The 17,361-nt window shown below is 37.5% G+C and overlaps 1 protein-coding gene across 2 annotated transcripts in view; it reads left to right on the top strand.

The window, feature by feature from the left end:
• Nucleotides 1-17,361, top strand: part of rell1 (RELT like 1) — a 37,556-nt gene continuing 20,195 nt past the window's right edge. For both annotated transcript variants that reach the window (XM_007242052.3, XM_007242051.3), the window contains exons 1-2: nucleotides 1-391; nucleotides 11,323-11,535. In XM_007242052.3, the coding sequence (XP_007242114.2) occupies nucleotides 358-391; nucleotides 11,323-11,535 (247 nt within the window). In that variant the 5' untranslated portion in view covers nucleotides 1-357. The remainder of the gene's footprint in view (nucleotides 392-11,322; nucleotides 11,536-17,361) is intronic.

The following is a 17,361-nucleotide window of genomic DNA, read 5'->3' as shown; positions in this document are numbered from 1 at the left end:
CTTTCCTGTCTTCACCACCGCGGTCTGCTGCTGTGGAGGAAGCGGAGAGTAACCGCTCAGTTTGTGTTTACACATAGCCAGGCGTAGTTACTGGAGTCAGCGGATTCAGAGGAACTGTGTTTAGTTATTCGCTGCTTTTCCTGTGTAGTGAGTCAGAAACTGAGCGGTGTGGGCTGTTAGAAGTGGGCTATTCCTCGTAGCTCGGTAAGAATGAGGAAACCCGAGCAAATCTGCAGCCCTGACTTTAACTAGCCCTGAAAAAACTGCAGCACACTCTCGCTGTCCTGACGCTCTCAGACTGCTCTCTGGACCTTCAGGGCTTCATTTGACAGTCTGACCGGCTGAGGAGACTCACAGATGGCGGATACTGTATTACACAGTGATGGGTCAAGTAAGTAACATAACCTTGCAAAGCTAGTTACCTAAGCTAGCTAACTTAATGTTTTCTTCTGTATGTTTTTTGTGTTTTACGAAAAAAATACTAACTAGGTTACTTACTTAGTACTAAGGTTTAGGTCGAGCTTTATGATGAACAAATTCAAGGCAGTCAGGGTCTCTACTATAGCTGTAGGTTAATACAAGTTATTAAGGTTAAAGTTAGCTAACCTCGTTAGTTAAGTTAGTTAAGCTAGTTCCCTTAATTCAAGTCAAGTTAAGGATTTATTTTGTCAATACTGCATTTGTACAGGGCAAACAGTTTTTTGCAATTACTCTGCTTCACAAAGTTATAGCAAGTACATAAAATAAGATTATAAGTTAAATATAAAAGAATGGAGGACATTAAATGTACAATACAACAAAGACACAGATATAGACATGAGTCACGTGAGACAAAAGACACAAAACAATAACATTAGTTCAATAGTGATGGGGGGGATTAAAGAGGGGAATGACAGTACAAGTATAGTACAGAACCCGTATAACATTACAGTAGTGCAAATATAGATATAAATATATATTTAAAAAAGGCTGATAAAGGGGACGAGTGCATACAGTTCTTTCCAGCTTTTTGGTAAAAAATTTCCATTCCACCTTAAATGGTGCAGGCGTCACGCTGTAACTGCTGCACCGTTTAAGGTGGAACGGAACATTCGTTCAGGAGGATACTCCAAACATTGCGCAGTTTGTGGGTGGGTGGGTGTGTGTGTGTGTGTGTGTGTGTGTGTGTGTGCGCAGGACCGCTCAGGACAGACGGGTTTACGTGACTAGCCCTCCAAAGTAAGCTACAGCAAGGTGCGGCTGTCCTGTAGAAAAGTGTCCATCGTCCTCAATGATGCAGATATCCCCTCAGTTAGTGTGTTAGTGTGTTAATGTGTTTGTGCGTGTGTGTGTGTGTGTGTGTGTGTGGAAGTCAAGGGCACGAAGTTTGTAGCCTGTAGCTAACTAAAGTTTTCTGTTTTGAGTGGTCGTTTTGGTGCAGTGGAGGCTAATCTGGAGTTTAACTGTTTTAAAAAAATAAATAAATTGACGCTAAAACAAGTAGAAACACAGATATATTGGTTCGACAAATCCCCAGCCATCCCAAACCCCATAGAAATATGTAAGTTACATTAATTTAAAGGAGAACTGCAGTGTAAAATGGACTTGGGGTTGTTGGGGGAAACATAATAACGACTAGGCTATAAACTTAAATAAAATAGTCCACCTCCATTCCCCCTCAGCATTCCCAAATATAGGAATTTTAGCTGACTCTCTCAACAGGCTCACAATACTAGCGATAGGGGCATAGCACTGCCCATGTAACGAATTCGCTGTTTGAAAGTGCACAGATAGTTTATTAAAAACACAGTTTATACACACAGTACCTTGAGGTAGTTCTCTACGCTCTGCCATCTTAAAACTAAGTCACAATAATTTGACTGACAAGAATGAACGAATAGTAATGATACAGGAACAGATTGCACGCTTATTTCTGCTTTATGCATGAATTCTAGCTGTTGCTTAAAATATCTCTAACTACAATACTCATGCATTTCCAATAAGATAAGTTATCTGCTGATAGAAAAGCTGGTTTCTTTATCTAAATAAAAAAAAGCAAAAAAGCAAAAGTATGTTATCAAAAGGTTCAAAACTAGCGGCCGAAAAGTTATAACTTCTGAGCAACTTGCCATAATGCAGCAGAACATTCAGCATCCATCAGCGTAGCTGCTAGTAAAATATGTTGGATTCTTTGTTTAATGTTCCCTCAACTTAAGACAAAATTCTTGAAGTCAGAGTTATGACTAAATACTTTAAAAAGTAAAAGGTCTTGTTTATGATTTTTCCTCAGTCGTTTGCATGAATTTTATTATAAAGACGATTGAGCCTATACTTACCTTGTGACCAGCTACAGTTTTCATTTTATGTGAAAGCCAAAAACTAGACAATAGATATTGTTGACCATAGTTATCAGAGGATAAATTTGATTAACTACTTGAATTTTTTACTCTGTCACACATGTGGCTTGCTTTACTTTTTTGTTTTCTGTTAAACTGGTCTTGCTTTAGTCTCGGCTGAATAAGATTTGTTAGGGAGAATTAGTAACTAAATGTGAATCAAGAAAATCAAGTCTCAACACTTCATCCATCACACTGTTCCCTACCTGCTGATAAGCATGGTGGAAGCATTATTAATTCTGTACTAAAAGCAGCACTGTCTTAACTTGCTATGTTGTGCATTCAATTATTATGTAAAGAATGTGTCCCTGCCAAGAGCTTGGCTTGTCCTTCCTGCCTTTATTCGTTCCTGTACAGGAGGGATAGGAGTAGGCCTACACTTCCTGTAGTTTCACCTTGAAAGTTGACAGTTTGAAATTCGGTAGCAGTGAGCATGTGTTTAAAGATCCTGTTGATGATTTTTTTTCTCTGACGGTTGTATTATTTTAATATAAAGACGAGAGAGTGTATATCTACCTTGTGACCAGCTGCAGTTTTCGTTTCATGTGAATGCCGAAACCTAGACAACAGATATTGTTGACCAAAGTTATCAGAGGGTAGCTTTGAAAAATTACTTTTCTGTATGCATTAGTTGCCAGACTTTGATATAGCCTACATATGTGTAGAACATATTGATATTGATTGATTGATTGATTGATTGACATGGTTGATATCTATGTTCTAGTAGTGGTCTTGGAGGTCTTTAGTCCAGCACATTCTAGGAGTAGAGTTGGGACCACTTCACTGTGGAACTGTATTCCATCTAGTACTGGGATTAAAAGTCAATGAGATGATTATAGTTTAAATAAACCTTTTTGCTCCTAATTTACATGAAAGTCAATGTAAAAATATTTTATTCCAGATTTAAATTGTGTCAGACAGTTAAAAGTTATTTTTACCTCATAGATTTAGGCTTGTGCTCTGAACAGTCAATAAATAATGAAGTATTGAAGGTAACACTACATTAGAAAAAGAAATTACATACCTGGCTGTGTTTTGTCAGAGGCTGAAATAATGGAGGCTTGACTGGCTTGTTTTTTGTGTGACCTGTTTAGATGGTAAATTGGTTAAAATAGTGTTTTTGGGGCCAGCTGATTGTATGTCCTCTCTCAAAAGAGACTTTGCGTTATGATTAGGGAAAAGCAAAATAGCTTGAGGCCACAATATATGTCATGACATGCAGTTTTTCTGAGGTTTGTGAAGCAGTTAGAACAAACATAAAAACCCAAGCTGAACAGTAGTGCCACATTCAGGACTATAAGCATGATATTTTATACAAAAAACACTAACACTATGCAAGAAGATGCAGGTAACTTTGGGTAAAAACAGAAATGTAAAAATATCACTATTGTTCAAGCGTCCAGTTCAGTACAGATAATCTGTCATTTGTCTGCATCTCTTTAAGTATCATGCATTTGTGCTGTAATTTATGATAATGAGTGTGTCCCTGGTGTTCTCTGAAAAGCATATGGTATCACAAATAGACAATTCATCACTGTGACAAACAACAATTTGTGGGGAGGAAAGACATGTTTAGAAACCTGACACTTGTAGAGCGTCCTTCTATTAGTCTGTTTTATCTCTGACAATTGTCCATTCTTTTCTACAGAGAGCCATTAATTTACCTCTCAGTTTAGCCAAGTAGCTGAAGTGATGTAGCTGTCAACAGGGTTGGGTCCAGAAAAACTGCAGACAGCAGCTTGTTATTTAGTGAGTCCTTATAGCATGTGGTAAAAGCTGCTCCACTTATTCTTATCTGTTTGTTGTTTGGTCTGCTTAACCTGCAGCCATGTTACTGCATAATCTGTCATTGATATATATATTTGATATATTTTAGTCTAGTACTACGGGGAGAATAGTACCAAGATTCTTTCATAAACAAACTTTATTCAGTACTCGTGTCAAAGGAGACAAAGTTTTTAGTTGTAACAGGAATGTATGTGCAGAGTTGGGCAGAAGAAATTCAAAGTGATTTTAGAAAGCAGCTTGATATGGTACATTTGGCATGGGGTTGTATTTCAGTTTTGGGAAAAAAAGTAGTAATTTAGTATTGAAACTTTTCCTAAGCTGGTCCTATTTTCTGCTTCACTCCACTTTTGCTTCTCCTAACATTACTGCAGTCTTTTTCTTTGTCCACAACTGAAGAGACAGGCCAGTACAGTCATTTGTAAGAATAACATAGCAACGCTACACAGGCTGACTGATAATCATGCTGATTTTTGAGACAGTGGATTATTTAGAAGAGCTTAGTAACAATCAGATGAATAACTGATTATCACAGTGGCTAACAGTCAACTTTAATGTTTTCTTTAGAAGTCACTAGTAAAAGATAAACAGCTTATCAGTGCAGAGATTTATCATTCTACTCATGCTTTAACTGGAACTGGAATTGTTTGTGAAGATGCTGTTTTAAGTTGGGACAGTATATTATTTGAATGCTGATGATATGAATTTAAAATATTTCATGTTTTGTCTCCTCAACTTTATTTCCTTTATTGATATACATCCATTCTGGATTTTCTGGCATTCTGCATTACATTTACCACTTGTTTTAGTACTAAGGATACCAAGTGCATTTACAAACTGGAAATTATTTTACTATTTTGTTTTTTTTTGACTCCTGCTTTTGGACCAAATCATGATTACAATGACAATCAATCAAAATCGCTTTTTACACCTGTTGTTGTTGCAGAAATGTGATCACAGGACAGAGAATCAGACAAAACATTAAACATACAACACAGAACCACCAGTGAGCAACGCAGGCATGTAAATGCTCCCTCAGAGCTGGTTGGAGGAAGTAACCTTTCTTTTCAGAGGAACCAAGAAACTTTTGAACGAATGAATGATCAAAAATAAATGTTAAAAATCATTATACATTTATATAGGTCAAATATATTCAGGCAAATAGCCAAACCAGCAGTGGAAGCATTTAGAAATTTTGTAGTTAGAGTGAGAGGAAATATTTTGGGTTCACGCTGTCTGTTCAGTTAAATTCCAAACCATTTTATGCCTCAGTCAAAAATACTGTCCATCCATCTGCTCTGAGAGCTTTCTCTTACTGATTATTATTATTTTTTTTTTTAAATACACACACCCTGTGTCATACAGCAATGCATTCATATGAACCTGTATTTTTTTGAAGCAGGGCTACTGTTTACAATAATAAACTGAGCTTCTTAGCCTTATTTTCCTCTGTTAGGTTGCAGTATAGGGTGGGTGTTGGGTATTTGACACTTATGTACGATGTTCTGTTTTGTCATTACTCAGGCCATTGCTTGCACTACTGTTCATTGGTACAGGGAGACACTGGATGGTTGTTATCGCCCTGGATCATTTAAACCAGAGGTGGGTGGGTATGTGTGGATGTGTTTACTGATCACACAGACTGGCTGCATTTCATTCCACAGTGTCCCTAGGCAGTGCCCCTGTATTTGCTACACACTGGTCTTACAGTATCAGCTTGAGGGAACGTGAGGAAACCCCTTCATTTAGGAAACATTGACGTAGGAACTGAGTTGCTTGTCCCACCCAATATCAGAAACACCCACAAATTATACTGCAAAAAAAGAAAAATCTGTTAGTGTTTCGGTAGCAAACCAGACAGTCTATTGTTCACGGTTTATTGTGGCTCTGGGTCTTTGTTTTACTTAAAGCTTGTGTTGAGAAATATCTTGCAGTCAAGAGCTTTACTGACCCCAGTTTTCGCCTCTTTGGAGCGTCAAGTTAGTTTGCGCCAACTTCAAGCTCTGAGTCAGTGATGAAAGCACAGCGAATAGCAATGATGAGAGTGTACTGCAATTTGCTGTGTTTACATTGTGTTGCATTGCTTGTGATGCTACAAGATAAGATGCCAGCACTTTACTGTAAATTTCCTGTGTAGTGATAAGCAGGTACTGCATTACTCCCTATTTAGTTTGAAGCCTGTAGTTGGGTGGCTCGGTGGCTTAGTGGTTTGCACGTTTGCCTCCCAGCACTGGGGTCTTGGGTTCAAGTCCCTATCTGGGTGGAGTTTTCATGTTCTCCCTGTTTCCTTCCAAAGTCCAAAAACATTGAGATCATCGAGGTTAATTGGATAAGAAATTAGCCAGAAAATACAAGTTTAAATACTCTAAATTTATCTGGTGTTTATGTGTAAGTGTGTGGTATGTATGTAAGTTTGTGTGTAAATGTGCTCAGATATGGATTGGCACTCTTTCCTGTGTAAATGATTTAGTGCCCGATGCAGACCTCCAGGTGGACGGTTGTTTCTGGCTGAGAGTATGCTGTACGCTATTGGCTGCCGATTCACACTGGTGTGTGGATGAGTATAAAGGTTGTGTGTAATATGTGTGAATTGTAAGGCATCCTTGATATTCTAGACAGGCACTATTTAAGTGTAACTTCATTCGTTCATAGTCTTTAATTAATTATGGTTTGCAATCTTACTTAGAATGTCAGAATTTCTTATAGGCTTTTTACAGAAATTGTCCAAAATCAAGATTTTAATATTTAAAGATGCTGAAAGTGAGAAGCAAAATAGCTTGAGGCCACAATATATGTCATGACATGCAGTTTTTCTGAGGTTTGTATATAAAAGATATAAAAACACAAGCTGAACAGTAGTGCCACATTCAGGACTATAAGCATGATATTTATACAAAAAACACTAACACTATGCAAGAAGATGCAGGTAACTTTGGGTAAAAACAGAAATGTAAAAATATCACGAATGCTGGAAAAGTACACATAATTGAGGATTTTTTTTGGTCTGGCATAGTTCCCTTTGCAACTACTGGGGTGACTGGACTGTCTGGAATTACTGGAATTTTCTAGTCAAGAAGATATTTAATACAATGCAAAATGAAATTTAGACATCCTATCCACAGCAACAATTTCAATGGCCTGCAGATGATAGTGAGACTTTTCTTAGCATCTGTAATTCAGGATTGAATGACATAGACTATATTGATTCTCAGCGTTACAAAACACAAACATAGTTACATAAAGCATGTCCAGCATGAAGACTGTGTGTAGTGATAAACCCGTCAGTTAACATGAGCACGCTGAGGTGCCGAGACAGACATGAGTTTACAAAGAGCTCGTTGTCCGTGTGTTCAGGCTGACTGTTGACTGTTGGGATTGTTAAGAGAATGTGACACGTATCCATGGTCAGAATTCAGACGGTCAAACGGGACTGCTCCGTACTTACTGCTTATAAAGTGCGTGACCTTTTGACCTTTCATAGGAAGGACCTCTTATCTGTTTGGAACGATTATGCAGTGCAGTAGATAGCCTAATACATTTTGATAAGAAGTTTTTTTGTTTTTTTTTCTGGTTTAGGCAGAACACGCCTTTATAATGATTTAATTTATCTGTTTGCTTACCTGGGTTTGTGCTTGTGGGTGAGTGTGTATGTTCTAAGAAGAGCTTAGAAGAGCTTTAGAAAAAGGATTATATGATTATTGTTTGATTATTTGAATTTAAAGTTGCTACACAGTGTGCATACACAATAGTCACATTGCAGGACCTACCATATCATGCAAGCCAAATGTATCCATATACATCATGCTTGATCTAAAACATAATCTGTACTGGGGAGGGGCGTGTTAGGGGTATATGTCCCTATATGTCTCTTCAAGTGTAGATTTTTCCGAGGCACACTCAAAACAGGGGACTGCACAAGCAACCAAAGAAAACCCCAAATTTGAGTATTTTCCTTGTTAGAAATTACAATAACCAATATATTACTATAGTTTTATATGTACGTTCAATGTTTAGTGACCATTTTCTTTATAATAAGCATGAAAAACGTTTTTTAGTTAATTTCAGTAGCAAGCTAGCTAAAAATAAATAAATAAATAAATAATCATATGCTGCACCACCTGCCCACCTGGAAGGATTTATACTCAAAAACAAGGGGTAGGGGTACAGACTACACTTTATCTGCCCAATGTCTGCCCAGTATTAATTATTACATAGTAGAACATTTGAATTTTAGAAATAGGAATCTGTCGAAAATGTCTATTTTTAAGTTTTTTTGTTTCAGAATCTTGCACACCTAATGCAAAGTTCTCAGTTATATCTTGATATTATTTGTTGTACCCCAAAAGACCAGAATGCTTGGGAATACCTGCAATTAGGCACTATTATTCTGGGCAATTCCTTCAACACCTGATGACTCATATCTTTAACTTTAGCTATTAGACAGTATTCATTTTGTCACACACTCATTATTACTGAATCATTCACACTCTCCAGCTCCTTTGTGTATGTGTGTTTGCTCCATCCTCACACATTTACCCTTAATGACCTTCTTTCTGTGTGCAGCTCTCGTATGGGATACTGTTACACTTCTGATTAGGCAGATAATAACTTTTGGTTTAGCAGTGTCCTGATCTACCCTTTGCTCTATCCAGAATGTTAGATATATATTTACACCCACAGTTTTTTTTCTATTTTAAGACATTATGACATGATAGAAATTTTATACTATGCAGTAAGACAATTGGACCTACATAAGTTGCAAATGCTGTTATTTAGCTTGAAAACCTCAGTGACAGGGGTTTGAATATACTGTGTAAATATACTTTCCCAGAGCACAAGGGTCCTAAACATCTCATAGTCTTTCCAGTTTGAAGAACACCTCCTGAGTATAGTACTTGTAACAAATCTGTACCATTCCAGAGTGTAGTACACCTGAACATTTTGTGCAATTCCAGAGTGTAGTACTACTAAATATTCTTTGCAGTTCCACAGTACAGTACAGCTACACAATACTTACTTTCATGGCACAGTATACAGTACTTACCATTCTGCACTCTTTTAAAGGATAGTACATCTCAACATCCCATACTCTTCTAAAGTACATTGCTCCTTAATATTCTGTATTCCATATACAGTGAGTCCAAGAAGTATTTGATCCCTTGCTGATTTTCTTTGTTTGCCCACTAATAAAGACACTATCCTTCTGCACTTTTAATGGTAGATAACATGGAGAGACAGAATATCAAGACAAAAATCCAGAATATAATTTTAAAGAATATATTTTAATTAATTTGTATTTCAATGAGGAAAATAAGTATTTGATCCCTCTTGCCAAACACACTCAATACTTAGTGGCAAAGCCTTTGTTTGCAAGCACAGCGGTGAGACGTTTGTTGTAGTTAACCACAAGTTTAGCACACACACCAGGGGGAATTTTGGCCCACTCTTCTTTGCAGATCCTCTCTAAATCATGAAGGTTGGTGGGCTGTCGCTTGGCAACTCTGACCTTCAGCTCCCTCCATAGATTTTCGATCGGATTGAGGTCTGGCGACTGGCTGGGCCACTCCATGACCTTAATGTGATTTTTTTTTTAGCCAATCCTTTGTTGCCTTTGCTGTATGTTAAGGGTCGTTATCATGTTGGAAGACCCAACCACGGCCCATTTTCAGATCCCTGGCACAGGGGAGGAGGTTGTCCCTCAGGATTGTGCGGTACATGGCTCCATCCATCTTCCCAGTGATGCGGTGAAGTAGCCCTGTACCCTTGGCAGAGAAACACCCCCAAAACATTATGCTTCCACCTCCATGCTTGAAGAGGCCAAAAAGTTCAATTTTGGTCTCGTCTGACCACAAAACCTTCTCCCAATAACTTGGTTCATCTTTCAAATGATCATTGGCATACTTGAGGCGCGCCTCCACATGTGCTCTCTTCAGCACGGGTACCTTTCGGGCACTGCAGGATGTGAATCCATTGTTGCGCAAAGTGTTGCCAATTGTTTCCTTGCAAACTGTGGTCCCAGCTGCCTTCAGGTCATTTGCTAACTCCTGCCGAGTGGTTGCAGGACGATTTCTGACCGTTCTCAGCATCATTGCCACCCCACGAGGCGAAATCTTCTTTGGAGCACCGGGCCGAGGTCTGTTGATTGTCATGTTATACTCTTTAAACTTTCTGATAATTGCACCAATAGTTGTTACTTTCACATCCAACACCTTACTAATCTTTTTGTAGCCCATTCCAGCTTTGTGAAGGTCAACAATTCTGACTCTGAGGTCCTGTGACAGCTCTTTGGTTTTACCCATGTTGGAGACTTGAAATCTGTGTGATCTGTCTGATTCTGTGGACAGGTGTTTTTCACACAAGTGATTAGTGAGAACAGGTGGCTTCAGGTCAGGTAACAAGTTGATTGGGAGTGTCTAACTGGTCTGTAAAAGCCAGAACTGCTAATGAATACTAAGGGATCAAATACTTATTTCACTGCATGAAATACAAATCAATTAATATATATTCCTTAGATTTATTTTCTGGATTTTCTTTTTAATATTCTGTCTCTCCATGTAAGAATACATCTACCATTAAAAGTATAGAATGATCATGTCTTTATTAGTGGGCCAACGAAGAAAATCAGCAAGGGATCAAATACTTCTTGGACTCACTGTACATCCAAAAACAGTACAATTAAATATTTAGTGTATAATGCAGAATACTTATACTTTCTTTTAAATTCCAGAGTATAGTATTCCTAAACATTCTGTTTGATTCCAAAGTACAGTACACTTAAACATTCTGTGCACTTTCAAAGTAAATTGCTGTTAAACGTAACTTACTTTCAGAACACAGTAAAGCCTCAAATTTCCACACTCTTTTTAGAGTGTAGTACATCTCAACGTCCTGTATTCTTTTAATGTAAATTACCACTTAACATTATGCACTCTTTCAAAGTACAGTTCCTGTCAGCGTTCCATGAAGAACAATAATGCATTTCTTTGTAAATTGATTGTATTAATTGGTTACGCTTCAGTATAAGTTCGGTCTAAAATGTGTTGTTCTTGCCGTAAAGCTATAGAAATAGTATAGTAAAGTATTTTAAATGTATTTGTGATCATTTATTTGTAATCACTGTGTACTCACTGTGCTCTGATTTGTGATTTGTGCCTCTCTGCAGCGAACCACACAGGGGACCCTAACCCTAAGACTACAGACCCTAACCCAGAGTACATCGCCTTTGTGTTGGTTCCTGTCTTCTTCCTGCTGGGACTGCTGGGTGTTCTCATCTGCCATGTGCTGAAGAGGAAGGGCTACCGCTGCACCACCGACTCAGGGGAGGAGGATGAGCTGGAGGGAGAGGAGGAGGAGGAGAAACAGCTGGATGCCGGAGGTGCGCTTGAGATGTTGGTGCAGATGTTTAATCAGCACTCTCTAAGATTTGTTTCTTTTTAATTGAAGGCGGTTGTATTCCTGAGTTGGTAGGGGGCAATATATTCTAATGAATGGTGTCAGGACCATCCAGCATCATCTCAGTATTTCATTAATGAAAATAATGAACAAAACAATACACTCAAAAAATAAATAAATAAAAAGATGGAATTAATGGTACTCTTTTGCTTTGTGCAATTATACATTCCCAAGAGAGGCGCTCTCTCTCTCGCCTGAAATATTATAATACAGTAAAAAGACTCTAGTCTCTCAGGCCAAACCACATTACACTATTATTACTGTCGCCTTTCCAGACATACAGGGAAATAGAAGCATTTAAATATAGTATAAATAAATATAAAATAATTTTAATTCATTTTTAAGTGATTGACACCACTAATATAAACGTAATTTAATTTTGACAATCTTAGCTAATTATTTATTTACATTTAAATACCCATTATTAATCGCTTAAGAAAATCTGGAAGGTCACAATGTTTACACATACATGCACTTTAATATTTAATATTTGCACTGGTGATTTTAATTATTTTGTTTTGAAGAATTAAAAAAGTCCACTAAATATATTGTTTTCACTAATATATTGAGCAACCAATCATTATCCTTTAAGAAACTCAGTCTAGTACAATAAAAGACTTTTACAGACACATTTTTGAATAATGCAAAAATTGTTTAATATACTTCTCATCAAAATTATAGACATTTTTGTGAATTAATCTTTGTACACATAAAATTCTGTATTCAAAAAAGGTTGGCAGGTCTGAATATTGGAAAAGATAATTAAACATTGTAGTGTTTCTAGCATTCAAAAAGCAAATGCATCATTGGGTTCAAAATTGGTTGTTTCTGACGTCCCAAGTTTGACCCACATTGTGAAATGACAGCTTTTAACATTCCTCTGGGTCATACTGTACCTAATTGTATGGTGACTTTTTTTCCTCCTTATGTCACTCCAATTGTAGTTGTCTTGTGAATGATAATCACCAGTGTTCTGATGCACTAAATGAGCCATTGTTTAGTAAGTCTGAGAAGGAAAGGTGGAGTGTGCTGGTGTGTAAAAAAGAGGGAAGTTTGTCTCATCTTAATCCGTGTGACTCCGTTTCCTTTGCAGGACACTGATATGTGATAAAGATCCAAGCCCATAGATTTGAGAATCCCCAGTATTGTTCAACAGTGTAATGGTGGGGCTAGAGTTTCAGAAAGTACAGAAACTAGAAACCTAGCCTAGAGAGAGAGATTGTACCGTATGATTGTGTATACAGTAATAATCAGTGGCACTCCCTTTGTGTTGTGTCTTTGTGGGTAATGGTATAACAGGTTTAGCTGGGAAAAATGAGAGGTCTTATGGAACAGAGTGGTACAGCATGTTGACGTTGTAATGGCGGTGATTGGCTCTGAGATGAGTAATGGAGTCTGGAACTTATCGGATCAGACAGGAAACTGCACCCTACGTCTTTACAATACAAGACTGAAACTTTGTTCTGTTGTTTTGGTTTTAATTATTTGGAAGAAGTACTAGGTTGGATATTGTGTTGGAGGAATAAAGAAAATATAAGGGTTTTGCAATTAAATAATAGGGATTGTACTCTATTTTAAAATAGTTTATTAAATTGAACAGAATATGTGTTGGAATTAGAATGCATATTTAGAATATTTATAATAGTAGTAGTAGTAGTAGTAGTATAGACTTTGACTGAGCTGAGACTATGCACCCTACCACACCCTATGGCTCAGCTCACACACACACACACACACACACTCCTTATTCAAATCACTGTTTAGCTTTGTTCTGTTCCTCTCCTTTCACATTTGTTGATTTAATGCCATTGTACATTTCCCTTTTGTCCAAACTTAATATCTCTTGGATCATCATTAATTCTTGATATTGTGTTGGATTAACACATTCTTATATAACCATTTGTGCTTCTTCTTTTAAAGTGTTCCAAATGTATTCAATGGGAAACATTTGTTTAGTATGGAATTATTTTAACCAGTGCATGACACTGTATCTGCAACATTTAAATTTGTTTATACAAATGGAAATCTTAACTCAAAAGAGCCCACCGTGATATATGCATCACAGACCCTTAAAAATCTGTGTAAAGTTCCTTGCAGGATTTTATTCAGGCTTTTTAAAAGTGGATTGTCTGCTTCCACAGCTCAGTTTAAACCATTTCAACAATTTAAATACTTTAATTCATTGTTCTATGATAGAGAGATAGATAGATAGACAGACAGACAGACAGACAGACAGACAGACAGACAGACAGACAGACAGACAGACAGACAGATAGTTTATTTATCCCGAAGGAAATTTAGGCATCCTGCAGCAACAACACAATACAATAAGAAACATACTCAGACAAATCAAAACACAGAAGAATAGAAAAAATATAAGGCTATAAAAAAAAAAAAAACCTAACTATACAAGGTAAGGATCTATCTGTAAACGGAGCAGTGCAGTAGATGTCGCTAATGGTCATAAATAATTAAATAATTAACAGAGTAAAGTGCAATGACATCGATTACGAAAGTGACTGATGTGACATAGAAATATAATATAATATAAGTATGCATACGTTACAAGACAGTTCTAAAAAGAGAATGTGAAAATGTGAATACCCAATCATGAGTAAGGTATACTTTAATGTAAGCGAGGTTGGGGAAGTGTTAATATAAATAATTAAGTGGTTGAATAATGTCCAAGTGGTGTGCCTGGATTAAACTCAGTCGTCAGCAGCATCCCGTCCTCGATGGGAGGAGTTAAAGAGTCTGATGGCTCTCGGAATGAAGGATTTTCTGAGTCTGTCTGTTGTGCAGCTCTGTGACAGCAGCTCTGTGACAGCAGCCTGCCACTGAACACACTCCTCTGCTTCATGATGGTGGTGTGAAGTGGGTGACTATCATTGTTCATGATAGAAAGCAGTTTATCCAAAGTCCTTCTCTCAGCTATTGTAACCAGAGAGTCCAGCTCCATTCCAACCACTGCCCCGGCCCTCCTGACCAGCTTGTCCAGCCGTGATGCATCTCTCCTCTTCATGTTGCCGGTCACGTGCAGTTCACGTTCTCTGCTGCAGTGCTGTTAGCTAATCAGAAGCCTGTCTTTCTTCAGAGACCAGTAATTCAGTGAAATAAAGCAGGGCTATACAGAAACACCGGAGCACTTTTTGTTTTGTTTTGTTTGTTTTTTTTTTACAAAAAATGGCTCACATGGCATTTATTCATACTATAACCACAACTGTTAAATGTGCACAACTTGACAATTTAAAATGAATAAAAGAACAATGGAATGAGACCTTTTAAAATATTTAGTCATATTCCCACAGTAAGAAGAAACGTGAATGTTAGGTGAATGTTCGTGAATGTTCAATTTTAAATTTGATATCAATATTCAGAAATAAGTAAGAGCTTTTATGCATTAAAATTCCAACGTAAATGTTGCTCTTTTATCCATTCTCTACTAAAACATATTAATTAAATAAAGCTCATCTTCCCACTAGTTCATTATAGCTTACTTCCCCTTCAGAATGAGAAAGTAGCCACTTGCGTCTCTGGAGACCCAGCCCCAGACTACATGCAGGGCCCAAATATGACCTTTAGCAAAGGGGATCAGTTTAGCAGCACAGAGCAATGCTTGCTTACGTGCACAGTCACATGAACTTCTCTGCCAGATTTCAACCTGGCTTGGTCTTATTTTAATAATCTAAATTAGGAACAATTGGAACAGAGCAAGAAGTTCATTTGAAATGTTGTGCATTTGTTTTGTTAACCCTCTCTCTCAGTTTAGGTCATCTCTTCCATTTTTAGCCAGCCATCACATTTTCCTCAAGCAAGTTCTCTTATTGTGGTTATCCTCACTCTGTGACGCACGTTGTACTCTTATTTACTGTCTACAGACCTCTAGTAGGGAAGCACATTTCACTTGAGTGATTTTTGATTACTCAGCTGGTAAGATTATTGACTGGGTGACTTGATATTTGGGTGACCACTGGGATGAAGGGCAAAAGGACTATCAGTATCAGCTTATCACCATTATTTTACCACTTTAATGTTCTTTAGGTTTTTGTTGCATGTGTTATAATGTGGTCAAGCGCTTTTGTCACTTAAGTTATTGTTATACAGTAAATGCATCTTGTGGCTGGTTAACCAACTGGGTTAAGTTCCAGATTCCTTCATTTGTTTTATTTTCCATAACAACTCTTTTCAAAGAGTTCCTTAACTTATCTTTAAAAAAATCCTAGAGTTCAAAACCTTATCAAAGCTTGGTGTGTCTCTTGATCCTAGTCTCCACAAACTAGTTATGGATATTTTGAAGTAAACAACGAAGGGTGTTTGCTAGGGGTGTGACGAGACACTAATATCACGAGACGAGACGAGACACGATACTGGGTTTGCGAGAACGAGACGAGACGAGATTTAAAAATATATTTTTTTAAGTGAACGTCAAAAATGAAAAAAGGCTTGAAAACAAGAGTTTTATTCATATAACGCAAACTTAACATCCTGTTTCTCTCACACATTGATTCTATAAGAAATAGAAATAAGAATAAAAAATAAAAAAAAATTAAACTTTTCTAGGTCTTATGTAGTGCAAACAATAAGTGCAAACAATAAGTGCAAACCACAACCAGTCATATTAAGCCTATGGTTTGTGGTTTTTCTCCTAAATCTCTTGTAATTTAACTATACATAACCATAACCAGTCATATTAAGACTATGCTTGAAATGCAAACAGAGACAGATTTTTTTTTTAAATACAGTACAGAGCTAAGGGATTAGTACAACTGCCTATGAAGCAGTCACATGTTGGATTTACTTACAGTATTTACATATGGTTTGTGTCTTGTTGGTCACTCTGTTACCGTTTATTGCATACAACTTAAAAGTAGCAGAAGCATATGCGAATACCCGAATTTTCCTCTTCTGCTGAGAGCTGCTCTCACTCCTCAGCCTAAACTGTTTTTTCTTCCCGCGAGACAGGTTTAAGCCTGACGAGAAATAGCATCAAGTTGTAATTTTGCGAGATCTCGTGCCACGAGATCTCGTCAAACCCCTAGCATTTGCCTTAGCTTAAATACTTTAAATGTTAATGTAAATGTTTACTTAGCATTAGAACTTCCAGTGTGACAGTTGATCTGTTGAGATACGTTACTACCACAGAAATAAAAAGAAGAAGAGGAGAATTCCTCTAGAACAGAGCAGAGAAACATTGGATTGTTGTAAGGCCCAAGGCTTCTGCATCTGTGGTAAAAAGCACAAAATTTAACCATAACCAGATGTCTGCTTTCACCATTTTCTGAAGGGGACACTCCACCAGAACATTCACACCCAGAAAAATTGCTATGATTACGAAGTTCCACTAAAGTGAATGAAGAAATAGATTCCATAGCAGAAATAGTCGTTGACTAACTGACTAATCAGAAAAATAATCATTAAAATAATCATTAATTGCAGCCCTTGTCTTAACTGAGTAACACAGATAGCACCAGACTCCACATGGCTTGGCACGTGCTTGTAAACGCATCTGCAGACAGCTTGTTGAAAGCTGTGCACCTCAGTCCGGCACCGTTTTGTACAGACATTTCCAGTTACAGCAGAAATCATGCTTTAACTCTAAAGCTCTGACTTAACTCTCGGTTGGTCCGGATCTCTGACGCGAGACAGTATGTGGGTGGGTGGGGCGGGGTTGGTGACATTGCGGGCCCCGCATGGTTTAATATCGCGATATATATATCGTGCAATGTCCAATTTTTCCAATATTGTGCAG

Source organism: Astyanax mexicanus, chromosome 8 (assembly GCF_023375975.1).
Source record: "Astyanax mexicanus isolate ESR-SI-001 chromosome 8, AstMex3_surface, whole genome shotgun sequence".
NCBI lineage: Eukaryota > Metazoa > Chordata > Actinopteri > Characiformes > Acestrorhamphidae > Astyanax > Astyanax mexicanus.
Note: the sequence above shows the minus strand (reverse complement) of the source record. Positions and strands in the feature narration are given on the sequence as shown.